Source organism: Camelus ferus, chromosome 6 (genome assembly GCF_009834535.1).
Source record: "Camelus ferus isolate YT-003-E chromosome 6, BCGSAC_Cfer_1.0, whole genome shotgun sequence".
Taxonomy (NCBI): domain Eukaryota; kingdom Metazoa; phylum Chordata; class Mammalia; order Artiodactyla; family Camelidae; genus Camelus; species Camelus ferus.
The window spans coordinates 23,169,203-23,185,793 of record NC_045701.1 but is presented as its reverse complement, the minus strand read 5'-3'; the positions used below and the strand labels follow the sequence as shown (position 1 = coordinate 23,185,793).

The 16,591-nt window shown below is 35.1% G+C and overlaps 1 protein-coding gene across 1 annotated transcript in view; it reads left to right on the top strand.

Annotated features, from left to right (window-relative positions):
• BUB1B (BUB1 mitotic checkpoint serine/threonine kinase B) overlaps nucleotides 1-16,591 on the top strand; it is a 43,707-nt gene extending 27,116 nt beyond the window's left edge. The window contains exons 14-23 of the mRNA XM_006176606.3: nucleotides 78-183; nucleotides 3,127-3,401; nucleotides 4,348-4,481; nucleotides 4,768-4,908; nucleotides 5,238-5,338; nucleotides 7,388-7,537; nucleotides 10,664-10,806; nucleotides 13,372-13,543; nucleotides 14,329-14,435; nucleotides 16,057-16,591. Coding sequence (XP_006176668.2) covers nucleotides 78-183; nucleotides 3,127-3,401; nucleotides 4,348-4,481; nucleotides 4,768-4,908; nucleotides 5,238-5,338; nucleotides 7,388-7,537; nucleotides 10,664-10,806; nucleotides 13,372-13,543; nucleotides 14,329-14,435; nucleotides 16,057-16,264 — 1,537 coding nt within the window. The 3' untranslated portion in view covers nucleotides 16,265-16,591. The remainder of the gene's footprint in view (nucleotides 1-77; nucleotides 184-3,126; nucleotides 3,402-4,347; nucleotides 4,482-4,767; nucleotides 4,909-5,237; nucleotides 5,339-7,387; nucleotides 7,538-10,663; nucleotides 10,807-13,371; nucleotides 13,544-14,328; nucleotides 14,436-16,056) is intronic.

Below are 16,591 nucleotides of genomic sequence, written 5' to 3'. Positions count from 1 at the left end.
TAAATGAGTATGAAATGAAGGGTTACTGTTATCTATGTTAAGAGAAAAATTGCTAAATAGAATATATCTTTTTCTAGTCCTTCTGCAGATCCCCCACGGGCTTTAGCCCAACGAAGACCCCTTGCAGTTCTCAAAACTTCAGAAAGCATCACCTCAAATGAGGATGTATCTCCAGATGTTTGTGTAAGGAGCAGTATCCCTGAGTTAATATAAATGAACTATTGGATTGTTTCATTTAATTCTCACAAAGGTTTAGAGTTAAATGAAAATCACTGGCTTGAATTAAGCACCGTTCATTATCAAAGAATGCAAATCAGAACCACAGTGAGATACTACACACATTCACTAGGATGGTCTTAATCAAAAAGACAGAAAATAACAAGTGTTGGTGAGGATGTGGAGCAACTAGAACCCTCATACATTGCTGGTGAGAATGTAAAATGATGCAGCCTCTTTGGAAAACAGTTTAGCAGTTTCTCAAAATGCCGAACATAGAGTTACCATGTGATCCAACAATTCCCTCCAAGGTATATATCCAAGAAAATTTAAAACATATCTTCAGCAAAAAAACTAAACATGAATGTTTATAGCAACATTATTCAGAATAGCCAAAAAGTGGAAATAACCTTGATGCACGCATAAACAAAATGTTGTATATCTATATAATGGAGCAATATTCAGACATAAGAAGGAATGATGTACTGATGCATTTTATAACGTTGATGAACTTTGAAAACACTTAGCTAAAATAAAGCCAAACACAAAAGAACATATGTTGTATGATTTCATTTATGTGAAATGTCCAAAATAGGCAAATCCCTAAAGACAAAGTAGATTAGGGGTTTCCAGGAGATTATGGAGAGAGTGGATTGGAGATTGACTACTAATGGGTATGGTATTTCTTTTGGGGGTGATGAAAATGTTCTGGAGTTAGATAGTGGATGGTTACACAATCTTGTGAATATACTAAAAACCACTGAAATGCACACTTTGAAAGGGTGAATTTTTAGGTTATGTGAATTATATCTCAAATTAACAATTTGGCAAAGGATTTTGTTCTTTTTATATAAAATATTTTTTTGTGGCAATGAAAGTTACGTGGACCAACCAATTTTTTTTAGTTATGTTCTATTTTAACTACTGTGGACTAGTGACATGATAATACTTAGGGTAAAAAGACTGCCTAAACGTTCAAGTCAAAGTAAATAAACGTTATCAGTGACATTTCACTGACATTTTAAGGAAGACAGTCATCCCTCTTTTCAAACCAGCATCTGGAAACTTGTGCTGAGATTGAAGAGAATTGAGTGTGTTTAATCTGAAGACTTACAAGGGGAGATGTGATCAGTAGCTGTAGTGATTTAAAACAGTGTATTCTCCACATCCTAGGGAATGAGTCATTGGGGGAACTTTTTTAAACATGTTTTTCATTTTGTTTACTTTTTTATTGAAGTACATTTATATCCAGTAAACTGCACACATATTAATTGTACAGCTAAGTGCATATTTGCATATGCAAATATCCATGCATTCTTCACCCAGATCAAGATACAGAAATTTTCCAGCAACCCAGAAGAACCTAGGGAGCCATTTATGACCAAAAGTGCTCAGGCCCCATTCCAGCTATAGTGAATTGGAATTTCCAGGGATAAAACCCAAGCATTTATTTTTATCTTAAATACTTTCCCAGGTAATTCTGATATAGGTAATCCACTGACTGCTATGAAAAGATAATGATGTGAAAGAGTAATTAATTATATATTGTGTTCTGGAGAATACCATCAGAGAATATGAGGAATAGATATGCTGGATTTGGAGGCAGTGGTTCTAGGTTCAGCTGTTCAAAGATGGACTAAATTATTAAAGGAGTAAATCTTGATCTAGTTTTTTTGTCTTAAACCTTTTACTTGAATTTTGATAATAGGTACCTACCAGAATTTTTTCGCCTTAAAAAAATCATTTAAAATGTCTAAACTAATAGGACCACAAGTAGTAATTGCATAAAATGTGTTCTTATACTACAGACATCTATTTTACTTTAATCTTATGGTTTTTTTAATTTCATTTATTTCTTCTAGATGTATCTCTCACCTCTGCTTATTAATGTTGAGTCAAAAATTCAGAGTATATGTTACGTTGGTAATGATCTAGAAAATTAATATCTAATATCTACAAGGGTTAAATGAAATAGGCACTTTTGTGCACTTCAGGTAAATGTACAAAGTACAGTCTCTCTGAGGGCAGCTAGGCAGTATGTATAAAGAACCTTACTGTTCCATTACCTTTTTAACTTGATAATTCTACTTTTAGGAATTATTTCTAAGAAAATTAACATATTACTAAAGATTTAAATCTACAAGTTTTATGATAGTAAAAAACAGGAAATAACCTGAAACAGTTGGTCAACTTCTGATAGACCCACAGTGTTACCATCATGTTTTTAAAGAATTTTTAATAGCACAAAAAATATATTAAAAAATACAATGAGAAGGAATGACATAGACTAGCATATATGCTGTAATTTCACTTATTTTAAAACCCCTTTTTAAATGCTGTGCATGTATCCTACCAGATGTATATGGTCACAGCAGTTGTCTCTGGGGAGTAGTAATTGGAGTGGAGCTGTTGGGGGATCAAGTGCAGGAGGGAGACTTTTTTCACTATATATCTTTTTAAGCTAGTTGACTTTTTAAAAAAAAAAAAAAACTTTAAGAAATAAAATAAAAATTAAATATGTGTCATAGAAGAAGACTTAAAAGGTATGAAGATAGCAGATTACCAGAACATTTTTCTAGGCCAAATGCAGAAGGAAAATACTGTTAGTCCTCTAGTTCCTTGGTGAAACTAGTTGGGAAAAAAACGTTGTCTAGTATTTTTCCTTTGTGTGGAGAATCCTCACAGTGTATTTTTTTGATAAAATATAGTTTGCTGTTTTCACAATACAAAACCTTTTTCCTCAAATGTGGAATATGTGCTTTTTAAAATTGTCTTTCCCTAGAGATTCCGATATGATACTTTTCTACCCTGTGTTCAAAGTCACTTATCTAATATGTGTCTCTTTCAGGAAAAAAGATAGGCATACTCATTGAAATATTTCAGCTAAATTTTACATGGTTTTTATTTCAGGATGAATTTACAGGAATTGAGCCCTTGAGTGAGGATGCTATTATCACAGGTTTCAGGAATGTAACCATTTGTCCTAACCCAGAAGACACTTGTGACTTTGCTAGAGCAGCTCGTTTTGCATCCACTCCTTTTCATGAGGTCATATCCTTGAAGGACCTCCCTTCTGATCCTGAGAGACTGCTGCAGGAAGAAGATCTAGATGTGAAGACCTCAGAGGACCAGCAAACTGCTAGTGGCATTATCTACAATCCAACTCTCAGCATCAAGAAGCTGAGGTGAGTGGTAATTACAAGTTGTACAAACCAGACTGTTTGAGGGCCCTCTCACTCTGTGTGTGCTTGTCAGTGATAGCAGTCAATTATCAAGCTCTTACTACCTGCCAGGTACTGTGCTAAGTGCTTTATATGACAGTAGAGCTCCCCTAGATAAAGTATCAATGGGATTTAGTAATTAATTGATTTTAATCAATTTAAAGGGTTAGAAGAAATAAATTTTGGTGGTTATGATATCTTTGAGGAAACTCAGCAAAGTGTGCCTGATTGGTAGAGAAGAGGCATTTATTTTTCCTTTAATATTGAGTTTCAAATAATGGTAGAATAGTTTGATGCTAATTTCAAATAAGCAATTAGAGATATATTTTTTAAAAATATCTTTTGGTAGAGAGGTGGAAATGAATAAAGAAGAGCTATGAGGAAATGACATAGAGAGCCAGGGACTAAGCCTTGTGATCTATCCATATTTAAAAATCAGCTAATTTAAATAAACTAATTCCAGTTTAAGGAATATCCTTCAATTTGCCAATTTGTGCTTTTAAAACTGTATTTTCAAATCTTTTCCCTAATAAACTTTTTCCACATTTTGTAGCATGTATTCACCTTGAGTAACTCCTGTTTTCTCTTGACCTTTGCTTATTGAAGAGTAAAAAGTCCAGAGAAGGGATAAAGAGGAAGAAAGTTAATGTCTTCATCAGTTTTTCTCAGTAAGTTAAGAATAAATGTAGAATAGGCATTTGCTATAGATTATGTTAATAAAGCATAAATTTAATGCTTGGCATTACTTGTCAACCAGGGTAGATAAAGTCACCTGGATTCTGATAATGAATCTATTTTTGTCTCAGGAAAATAATAGACCTTAAAAGTGAGACTGTTGAATGTCAAAATTCTAACAAAGATAAATTGATATACATTATCCCTATAAGGATTGACTCATTTGTGCTTTTAGCCCAATTATTGAAGATAGCCGTGAAGCCACACACTCCTCTGGGTTCTCTGGATCTTCTGCCTCAGTTACAAGCACCTCCTCCATCAAATGTCTTCAAATTCCTGAGAAACTGGAGCTCACTAACGAGACTGCAGGTAGGTTCATATATACCACTTATAAGCAAGCTTCTACATCCATGTGCAATGAACACTGATTTATCAGGGCAAATTGAGCTGTATATATTTATAATATAGAAAACTTGCCATAAATTGTGAAATCTCTAGAATAAATGAGTACTAACTAAATTCAGTACCGTAAAGACCTAAGATGAGTGTTAGGTTAGCAGTGTTGATCATGCAGTCTTGGGGCTTTTTTTTCCCCTTCTCTGTTATAATACCCATTTTAAGTTTTTTGGATAATTTTTTTTAACTTTTTCCCCAGACAACCCTGCTCAGTCACCCTGGTGCTCACAGTATCGCAGACAACTGCTAAAATCTATACCAGAGCTGAGTGCCTCTGCAGAGTTTTTTGTGGAAGATAGACCAATGCCTAATTTGGAAATAGAGAAGGAAATTGAATTAGGTAAGTATCATTGAATGCATGTCCTTTTGTGTAGACAGTATACAAATAAGTGATTATTTGTACTTGAACTTGATGCTTAAGCACAATCAATATTTCTAGAATGAAAGAAAGAGCATTATAGAAGTTAAGACATTGATAATTTCATGTCACAGTAATAATAGGAATTCTTTCTTCCCCTCTTTCAATTTTTAACAAATGATTTAGAAAATTATTCTAGATGCTACTAACTGGCAAATATAAAATGCCTTTAGCCCTTAAACCAGGGAGTAAAAGCTAGGGGGCTATACATATGCACAGTGATTTTAAATGTAATCAAACCTTCTCAACAGATAATGAGGATTATTGCATTAGACAAGAATACCTCATATGTGAAGATTACAAATTATTCTGGGTGACGCCAAGAAACTCTGCAGAGTTAACCATAATAAAGGTGGGACTGATTCTTTGTCATTTCAATTACTTTGTAAATAATATGGGTTGCAACAGTAACTGTGGCCTCATGGTCCCATCAGATCCTTCTAATAGTCTATGAGCTTCCTTATAGGAAAGTCAGTAATGCATCAAGAAGTCACTCATCATTGTATGTCAAGATCAGATATAAAAAATGAGAGGGTATTGTGTAATTCTCTTAACGTATCCAAACATGTTAGGTGTTCTATCAATTTTATCTTTTTGAGGACATCTCTCCTGAAATTTTCAGGCATGCTCCAATCTGGACAATTACATTCTAGGCTTCACACGCACGCACACACACAACTATACTACTTTGAAATTTCTATTCACCATCATCCCAGGGATTCATATTACTTCTTTTTTATGTTGGATGCCCAGTTACATTGGATCCCATTTTTTCTTCTTTCTTGGTTTAAGTCCTCATATTTTAGTAGCTTCCTGAGAAAGGATGCATAGGATGTAAATTTTTTGAAACCTTGCATGTCAGAAAATTTCTTATTCCACAACTTTACTTGATTGGTAGTTTGGCTGGATATTAGAATTCTAGGTTCAGAACTTTTTTCCTTAGAATTTTGAAGAACTCCATTAGCTTTTGGCTTCTAACCTTGCATTTAAAATCTTTTGCCATTCCCTATGGGATTTTTTCCCCCTCTCTTTCTGGGTCCTTGTAGGATCTTATGTTTGTCCCCAGTATTATGAAATTTCACAATTACATGCTTTGGTAAAAGCCTGTTGTTAACCGTATGTTAGGCACTCAATGACCATTTCGATCTGGAGACTCCTTCAGTTCTGAGAAATTATCTTCAAAGAAAAAAGTATTTCTTCCCCCTCAGTCTTCTCTGTTCTCTCCTTCTAGAATTCCTTTTATTAGGATTTGGGGTCTCCTGGACAGATCCTTTAAAAATCTTGTCTTTTTTTCTCCTATTTTCTCTTTGTCTTTTTACTTTCCTTTCTGGAATGTTTTGTCAACTTTATTTTCAATCTTTTTACTACGTTTTTAAATTTCTTTTATCATGTATTTAATTTGTAAGAGCTCTTTTATTCTAAAAATTTTCTTCTTTATAGCATTCTGCTCTTCATTTCAATGATTAAATATTTCTTATCTCTGGTTATATTAGTGATGCTTTAATTTTTTTTTCCCCCAGCATCATCTATTTCCTTTCTCTGTTTTGATCTCTGTCTTTCATATTAAAGGCTTTCTTTAAGTCTTGGCTGTCTCTTCATATTTAGAGAGATGGACTGGATTCAAAAAGCCAGTTGAAATCTCTGTGTATATGGTGGGACCTTGACAACTACAGGCCTCACTGTACAATGATCTCACTTGGCCATTTTGTTGGAAAATCCCCAATCTTTAGGTATTTTCTCTTGAGCTTATCAGATTCCTCAGAGAAAACTCTTGGTTTCCTGCCTGGAGCATATAATCCTGGCTGCTAGCCTCCTGAAAGCTGAGTGGGGAAATTATTCTGGAGAGTAGAGGGGCGGGAAGGTACATCTTAACATTTGATATGTAGTAAATTTTTCCTCTTTTCCATATGATATTCCCACTGTCAACAGTGCCTAGGGTCTTCTAGTCCAGGGCCCTTCTGTTTTTTTATTCTCTAGGAATAAACTCCTGGTTTTCTAGAATGAGAGAGAGATAATTGCCAGGCTGTGCTACAGGAGCAGGAAGCAGAATCTGGGGTCTAACTTCCTCTTTAGTATAGTTCAACCACTCCTATTTAGCTCTATAGGTAATTAGTGCCACCAGTTTCATATTATTGGGGGATGGTCTTGTAAAAATTCAGTTGCTCTCAGCTTTCTCTACTGCTAAAATCAGCTTTCTTGGGTCTGCTAAGTGGGTTGTTACCTCTCACTGTCCTCTTTCTGGCTTCCAAAATTTGTTGCTGCTGTGTTCTTTACTGTAGATTATGCCTTTTAAAATATCCCTTTACTATTATTTCTGTTTGGATATAAGAAGAGCTGAAGGGAATGTTTTCAATCTGCCAGATTCTAATTGCTCTTATTTTTAAAATATATTTTCTTATAGGTATCGTCTCAACCTGTCCCATGGGACTTTTATATCAACCTCAAGTTAAAGGAACGTTTAAATGAGGAGTGTGATAATTTGTGCAGCTGTTATGAATACCAAGATGGCTGTATCGTTTGGCACCAGTATATAAACTGCTTCACCCTTCAGGTTTGCAATAATATGAAAATCTATCCCTTAAAGTCCCCAAGTAGAGAGATTTGTGCTCCACTTAGCAAAGGAATTTAGTACAGAATTCCTGTTAATCTTCTAGAAATAGACCAATTAATTATAAGTTAAAAGCACTGATTATTTTCTTTTCCCAAGTTATTTTGACCAAGAACCTCTTCTATTTATTATGTCAATTTCAAACACAGGCAAAAGTAGACAGAATTGTGCAATGACCTGGTCATCTCATTATGATCATCACCAGTTCATGGCCACTCTTGTTTTAAATTCCTGGTCTGATAATTCCAACATCCCTGCCATGTCTGGCTTTGATGCTTGTTTTGTCTCTTCAGATTGCATTTTTTGCCTCTTAGTATGCCTTGTGATTTTTTCCTGATAGCCATACATGACACAGTGTATAAAAGGAATTGCTGTAAATATGCCTTTAGTAATGTGATAAGGTGTGAAGGGGGGCAAAGTGTTGTATAGTGCTACAATGTATCATTTTTTATCCTGAGCCTATGACTTTGGACTGTGAACTTCACAAGTTTCTCAGTTTACCACCCGCTCTTAGGTGGGACAGGATGGTTAGTGTGGGCTGGAATTGGCTATTTCCCTTCCTCTGGTCAGGTTAGACTCTGATAATACCCTAGCAGGTTAGACTCTGGTTAACTAGTTTCCCCTGAAGGCAGACCTTGTTGAGAACAGAGTGCTCTGGCTTGTTTCAGATGGTTCCTTTTCCCCTCCCCATGCCAGAAGCAAGAGGGGAGTTTTTCTACAATATATGTTGTGAGAACCTAGTCTGGCTCCTAGAGGTAAAATTCACAGAAGTGTGAGGGGCCCCCTATGCTTACAGATTCTAGAAGAGTCGTTGATTTCTCAGTTCAGCTTTTTACTTGTTAGGACAGAGTGGCAACTTCTAAACTCCTTACATGAGGATGGAAACCAGTGGTCTATTTTTGCCACTTTTGTTTTATCTATTACTAACCCCTTGGATTATTTTTAAAAACCTAAACACAATATATCATTTTATTCTTTGGAATGTCCTTAAGAAGATTTTGCTGCCCCTTTTTTTTTCTTAAAACACCTTTATTGTGGTATATTTCCTGTACAGTAAACTACACATATTTCAGATGTACAATTTGATGAATTTTGATAGATATATGCACCAATGAAACCACCACCACAATCATGATAGCTAACATTTCCATTATTCCCCAAGAGGTCCAGTTTTTTAATTCCCAATTTATCCCTTCCAACTCTTTTTACCTCCTGGTAACCATAAGTTTGTTCTCTATGTCTGTGAGTCTATTTCTGTTTTGAAGATAAGTTCATTTGTATCCCTTTTTTTAGATTCCACATACAAGTGATATCATATGGCATTTTTCTTTCTCTTTCTGGCTTACTTCACTTAGAATGACTATCTCCAGGTCCATCCATGTTGCTGCAAATGAATGACATTATTTTATTCTTTTTTATGTTTGAGTATATATATATACCACAACTTATTTTTTTGGTGGGGGGTGGGTAGGTAATTAGGTTTATTTATTTATTTTTTGAGGAAGTACTGGGGATTGAACCCAGGACCTTGTGTATGCTAAGCATGCACTCTACCACTTGAGCTATACCCTCCCCTCTATACCACAACTTCTTTATCCATTCATCTGTCAATGGACATTAAGGTTGCTTCCATGTCTTGGCTATTGTAAATAGTGCTGCTGTGAACATTGGGATGCATGTTTATTTTCAAATTAGAGTTTCCACTGGATATATGCCCAGGAGTGGGATGCTGGATTATAGGGTAAATCTATTTTCAGGTTTTTAAGGAACCTCCATCCTGTCCTCCACAGGGGCTGCATCAGTTTACATCCCCACCAACAGTGTAGAAGTGTTCCTTTTTCTCCACACCCTTTCTAGCATTTATCATTTTTAGACTTTTTGATGATGACCATTCTGACTGGTCTGAGGTAATATTTCATTGTAGTTTTGATTTGTATTTCTCTAACAATTAGTGATGCTGAGCATCTTTTCATGTGCTTGTTGGCCATCTGTATGTCTTCGGAGAGATGTCTGTTTAGGTCTTCTGCCCATTTTTTGATTGGATTGCTTTTTTTTTTTTTTTTTCTTTTTTTTATATATGAAGTGTATGAGCTGTTTGTATGTTTTGGAAATTAGTCTGTTGTCAGTCGCATCATTTACAAATATTTTCTCCCATTCTGTAGGTTGTCTTTTTGTTTTGTTGATGATATCCTTAACTGTACAAAAGCTTTTAAGTTTAATTAGAACCCATTTGTTTATTTTTGCTTTTATTTCCATTATTCCAGGAGTTGGTTCAAAAAATATATTGCTGTGATTTATGCCCAAGAGTGTTCTGTCTGTATTTTCCTCTAGGAGTTTTATAGTGTCTGTTCTTATATTTATGTCTTTAATCTGTTTTGAGTTTATTTTTGTATATGGTGCTAGAGAATGTTCTAATTTCAGTCTTTTATCTGTCCAGTTTTCCCAGCACCACTTGTTGAAGAGACTGTCTTCTTCATATTCTTGCCTCCTTTGTCGTAGATTAATTGACCTTAAATGTGTTGGCTTATTTCTGGACTTTCTATCCTGCTCCATTGATCTTTGTGTCTATTTTTGTGCCAGTAACCATACGGTTTTGATTACTATTTTCGGGGGTTTTTTTTGTTCTGGGTTTTTTTTTTTGGTTTTCTTTTTAGTGTTTCTGAGGTTTTTTACTTCTCATCTCTTTTTTTAAATTGAAGCATAGTTGATAAACCATGTCATTTTAGTTTCAGGTGTACAATATATAGTGATGGTTTTGATGCATATTTTGATTGTAATATGAATTCTCCAAAATGGTTGGAATCAAGGGTATTTTAAAACTACCATTTATAGAGCACCTATTGTGGGCCAGGCTCACTCTTGATGCTCTTCATCTATTATTTCAATAAATCCTTACAATCTTAAAGGAGAGCAGCATTGCTAAAAATGGGACAAAAATCCTACCTACAAAGGAGCTCACATTCTAATGGAGAACAACACTGAAGAGTGCAGAGCAGCAGTAGGCAAGGTATTGAGTGTAAGTACAGTCACCCCAACTTAAGAAAAAGTGTTCTGTCTTTCTATTTCCAGGATCTTCTTCAACACAGTGAATTTATTACCCATGAAATGACAGTGTTGATCGTTTATAACCTTTTGACAATAGTAGAGAAACTACACAAAGCAGAAATAGTCCATGGTGACTTGAGTCCAAGGAGCCTGATTCTTAGAAACAGGTTGGTCCTTTTCATTCTTTTATAATTCTATCGGCTTTGTCTTAAAACTTGGATAGTTGCTATTTTCTTTTGCTTTTTGTTAAATGCCATATTAATGAACACAGTATGTTGAGAATATTTGCTACCTAAATGTCAGTAGTCACTGGGAATAGTTTAAGAGAATTCAAAGGAAAAAAAACACATTGATGAAATAATTCAGAAAAAAAGAATTAACCTACCCTATTGTGATGATTCCTATCAAGAAGAGATATAAAATTTGAATATCTGGGGAAATGTGAAGTAGATTATCTAGTCTTTCTTTGTGTGGGGCCAGTGCAGAACTAGTGAGGATAACTAGCTATCCTTAGCAAAACCAAGGCACTGCTCAGTTTCAAAGCCCAAAGCTTAAGTCATATCAAATTGAGATCATTGCCAAGAGAAGCAGGTAAAACCAGAATGCAAATGCAAACCATGCCAAGAAAGGGGGCTTAGTGTTCAAATTAAATCCAATTTAGCCATCACATTCAAGGGGTGAGCAGGAAATAAGAAATGAAGACTACTAAGAAAATATAGAAAATACTGAGGCATAAACAAGGCAAAAAAGGTTGACAGTTTTGTTTTATGAAAAGTATTAGAGGACCAGTACACCCTTCTAGTGATCATTGGTCTCATGGTATTTGAGTAAAGCAGTCTGGTTTAAAAATTCTTTGTCGGCCCCAACCGTTCGTCTTGAGTGAGCAGTTAACTGTCTCTCTGAGGTCACTGGTGTACACTAAAAGCTGGAATCATTTTTAACATTTCTCCTGATTACTTATTCTGTAAGAGGAAACTGAATTAGACTCTAAATCATAGTTGGCATAGAAATTAAAAGAATCCTCAATGTATTCCTGCAGTTAAAACCAAAAGAACTAGAGCATCTTACCTTCTTTCCTGAGATGGCAGAGTCCTAAAGACCTCCCCAGGCATTTCTCATCCAGGGTACCTTAGGTACTTTAGATGAGGTAATTCTTTGTGTAGGTCTGGTCCAAGCATTTCAGGTTGTTTTATATCTCTATGCCTCCATAACTACCCCCTGCCCAGTTAAATACAAGTTATAGTCTCCTAGCCATTGTGATCACCAAAAATCTCCCCATATGTTTCCAAATGTGAGAACCCCTGGTGTAGTTTTTGTTTTCCTTCTGTTTCACAACACTGAAATTTCAGAGGATAGTGCTTGAGTTCTCAGGACTTTGTATGGGAATTGTAAGCAAAGAGATTTTCTGAGCCTTTTTAGCATTGGGCATTTGTGTGCTATGTATTCACATACCCTTCTCGCAGTCACTGGAGGACTCCAGGAAAACACATAGTGTTATAAAGACATTGTCTTTTACTTTGTCACAACTTTTCAAATTTGATAAGGAATTTTATAGAGAGTCACGAGGAATTGAAAGAGCCTTTTGAAGTCATTTAATGTGTGTGTTTGTGTGTAAGCGTGTATGTATAAAATGAGATCCAAAAAGGTGGAATGTTTTGCCCATGGTAACAGTGAATGGCCAGTTAGAGAGTTAAGAGAACTTTCTGCTTCTTTTTATTAAATCTAAGAAACATTTTTCCTGCCTCTCCCAAGTTTTAAAAATATTTGGGAATTACAGTTTTATAATGGCTAAAAAAAGTTGCATCCTATAGTAAGGAAAACTGGGAGCAATTATGAATTTTAAAGGAAAATAGATGATACTGTGCTGTAAAGTATATGTAATGGGATTAATCAAAGCCTGCATTTAGGAATATAGGACCTGCCACCAAATCAATCAGGGATTTGAAAGAACTGAGAAAAAGTAGGGAAACAAAAGGAACACAGAAAAATAATCCATTCTTTTTTCACATAAATAGTTCCTATGTCTCTTTGGAAAGGAGCTTTATTGCAGACTAGGTAAACCCAAGGAAAATTAATCAATAGTGAATAAGTGCTATAAAGTTGTTTTTTGGTTTTTGTGGGGTTTTTTTAAGGAAATAAAGGTTGGAATTACACGTGATGTTAGTTTAATATAAACTGGAGAGTTTACAATATTTTGTAAAGGTGTCACTTTACAAAAAAAAAAAAGCCTTATGTTGTTTTCAGTTACATTCTGGGAAGGAGGAATCTGAATGATGCTTGGAAAGCCTAATCTACAATACTAAACAAGAAATGCTATGACTCCTATAAAAGCTTAATTTCCTTCATCATAACTCTTGTCAGTGTATAAATCATGGCTATTGTATGTGTTAGTATGTACATTGTAAGGCAGAGGCCTACACTCTACTTCCAGTACTTACTTTATATAATATGGAAACTTATCAGTGTTCTGTGGTGGCCATACATTATGGTTTAGAGATTTAGTTTGTGTCACTAAACTAATCAGATTTTCCCCAGTTGGATGGACCCTGCCGCTGCTCTTACAGGTGCATTTTCAGAACTAACCACTGGAGGGAGCTGTTGGCATAGCTAAGACACACTTGCAGTACCTCCTTTTTTTTCTTTTTCTTTTTTTTTTTTTTTTTTAAAGACCAGCTATGCAGCTTCTTTCATGGCCTGTTTTTATTATCTCTTTCTCTTAAATATGGGCTTAGAATCCACGATCCCTATGATTGTAATAAGAACAATGAAGCTTTGAAGATTGTGGACTTTTCCTACAGTGTGGACCTTAGGGCACAGCTGGACGTTTTTAACCTCAGCGGCTTTCGGACTGTACAGATCCTGGAAGGACAAAAGATCCTGGCTAACTGTTCTTCTCCCTACCAGGTAAGTGTAAAACAAGCCTGAGCAAATATGGAGAGGGTTTCTTAATTTCTTTCTTACCTAGATAAGCCATGAAAGCTAAGTGTTTACTGATATTGTCTCTCCTGGAACAGATGACCTAGTTTTCAAATATCACCAAGTCAAGCGAAATGTACCATTTTTCTGTCACAACACTGAAGAATATACACATACACGTGCAGACACATGACTCACTCAGTAACCTAAGTGTCAGCACTATTTTCTCTACTACTTACCTGTGTGGTCTCTTGTAAATCATTTTCTGCAATTTTCTCTGTAAAATAAAGGTAATAATCTGCTCTGTGTACATAAAAATTCTTGTGAGGATTAAATGAAATGATGTATATAAAAAGAACATTAGGACAAATGGAAAATGTTTTATATGGTGGCATTATATGCAAAAATCCCTTCTGACTCAGCTCTGGGTATATGGCATTTGCTGATTGAATATGTAGCATAAGCCTGAACTGGTCATGTGGACCACATTTAGAGCTCAGCTGAAGCCCATGCAAATTCAGTAGGTGTGCAGATTTGTATTTGACAGTCCAGATATTTTTGTCATCTTTTGTTCTTAAGGATAATTCCTAGAGTTGGCTCTACTAATCACTTCTTTGGGGAGTTTCTTCCTTTACTATAAGGGTAAGGAACAGTCAATAGTATGTCATAAAATAAACTTAGCTAAGCACTATAGTACCCGTCAACTTCTTAAATAAATTGCCATGATAGTAGCAGAGAATTATTTTAGCTGATGGTGCTTTTTATGATTTCAGGTAGATCTGTTTGGTATAGCAGATTTAGCACATTTACTATTGTTCAAGGAACACCTACAGGTCCTCTGGGATGAGTCCCTCTGGAGACTTAGCCAAAATATTTCTGAGTAAGTATTGGTGATTTCAGGGTCTTTTCCTGTCCAAATAATTTTCTCTTTATTTTGGGTGCTGTCTCTGCTTCAACAGTCTTCGTTTCTTAGTCCATATGCTGTGATTTCATTAATTTTAACCAGTTTTCATTGGAGTATCAGTGGAGCACCTAGTGCAGGACAAAGGAATTGCTAATTAAAAATAGGAATCAGGCTATTAAGACTTCAGGACATCATTCTGGACCTAGCTGTATCATAGACATATAGACTGTGACTATAGTATGGAAGCCTCTCAATTTAGAAGTGTTAATAGAAACATTTTGTGAGAATAATTTTCTAATCAATTGGTACTAGTCTTATACCCCTTTTTAATAGCTATTATCAAAAGCTAATAAGCATCTCTTGAAGAGAGTTAAATTTCTAAATTACATACTTATTTAAGGCTATTATTTGTTTAATGAACGGGTGAAACCAAAGCAGAAAACTGAATCTCTTTGGTGAAGAAGTAAATGCTTTCTTAATATGAGCTGCTTGGTCTCAGAACTTTAGTACTCCCTCAAGCCTGTTCATAAAACTTGTTAAACAAGTTTATACTGTATAACCCACGGAACTATATTCAATATCTTGTGGTAACCTATAATGAAAAAGGATATGAACAGGAATATATGTATGTATATGTATAACTGAAACATGCTGTACACCAGAAATTATACAACATTGTAAACTGACTGTATACTTCAATAATAAAAAAATTCATATCCACATAAGGAAGAACATTAAAGAATAAGTTAAATAAAAACATTTATTTTTCTTAATCTTAGAGACTAAAAAATAACTTATTAAATGTTCCATGTTTCACTTTAGCTTATCATTGCTCTTAACTTCCCAGAATAAGTTTACCAGTCTCTTACTGATACATTCTTTGGTTAAAAGAAAAACTAGTGTTGAAAATTTAATATCCCTTCACCTCCATTATCCCCTCCCAACAATTGAATTGTATTTTTTTCTTTATTTAATTCAGAATTTGGCCAGTCTTACTCATCTCTAACATGTACTTTCAAAACAGGTTTAAAATATAATGCAAGACATACGGATAGATTCAGGTCTCTCCAGTTGTTTATGGTCCTAGGTGGGTCTTATACAAACAGGAGCAGGTGGGATTTCCTAATAGCCTTGCCTTATACAATAATAGAAGCCTCTCTGATTAAAAAAAAAAAAAGCACAAATATCATACGTAGACTTAAGCAGTAGTAACTTTGGTCAAGCTTAGGATTCTGAGAAGATTGTAAAGATAATAAACCGCTGGGCAGGAGGAGAGGAAGCTCTACTCTTTCTAATGACCTAGACTTTAGGAAAGTTAAAGGAGAGGAGACAAGATTCATTTTTCTTCTATTTGTAGAAGAGAAGTTCTGCATCTTAGTGTACAGAGGAAATATATAGATTCAGATGACTTTCTTTCCCTTTATGTGCACTGTATTATGGCTTTTCCCATTTCAGAGAACTATTTGCATGATCTCTAAGAGAGTTGTAGGTATTACATTAAACCATGTTGGTGCCTAAGTGTACCACTGAGTTAAACACAGAAAGAATTCTAACTCGTATACCTAATCTTGATGGAAATGGTTTTATATATTTTTAGGCTAAAAGATGGTGAATTGTGGAATAAATTCTTTGTGCGGATTCTGAATGCCAGTGATGAGTCCACAGTGTCTGTTCTGGGGGAACTTGCAGCAGAAATGAATGGGTTGTTTGATACCACATTCCAAAGTCACCTGAACAAAGCTTTATGGAAGGTAGGGAAGTTAATCAGTCCTGGGGCTTCCCTCTTGCAGCAAGATAGGCAGTGAAATCTCTCACAGATTCCTGCCTAAAACCAATGGTTGTCTTGTGGAACACTGGACCTGTATATGCTATAATTCAATTTAGGTACACTACTAATACTTTTCTGTTTTTTAGTAGATACATATTTCTAGGTAACTGGCATTCTCTACTCAACAATGTACCTACTCTTGGCCTTGTCTGACTTTAAGGAAGAATTGTTTTATTCTAAATAGACTCCATATTAATGGGTACCTTGTTGTTATTTAACGCATTTGTTGCTACCTTTCCCTGTATTTTTCCCTTTTATAATTTGTGACATGTACCCTTATGATCACTATGTATTGTGTAAATAA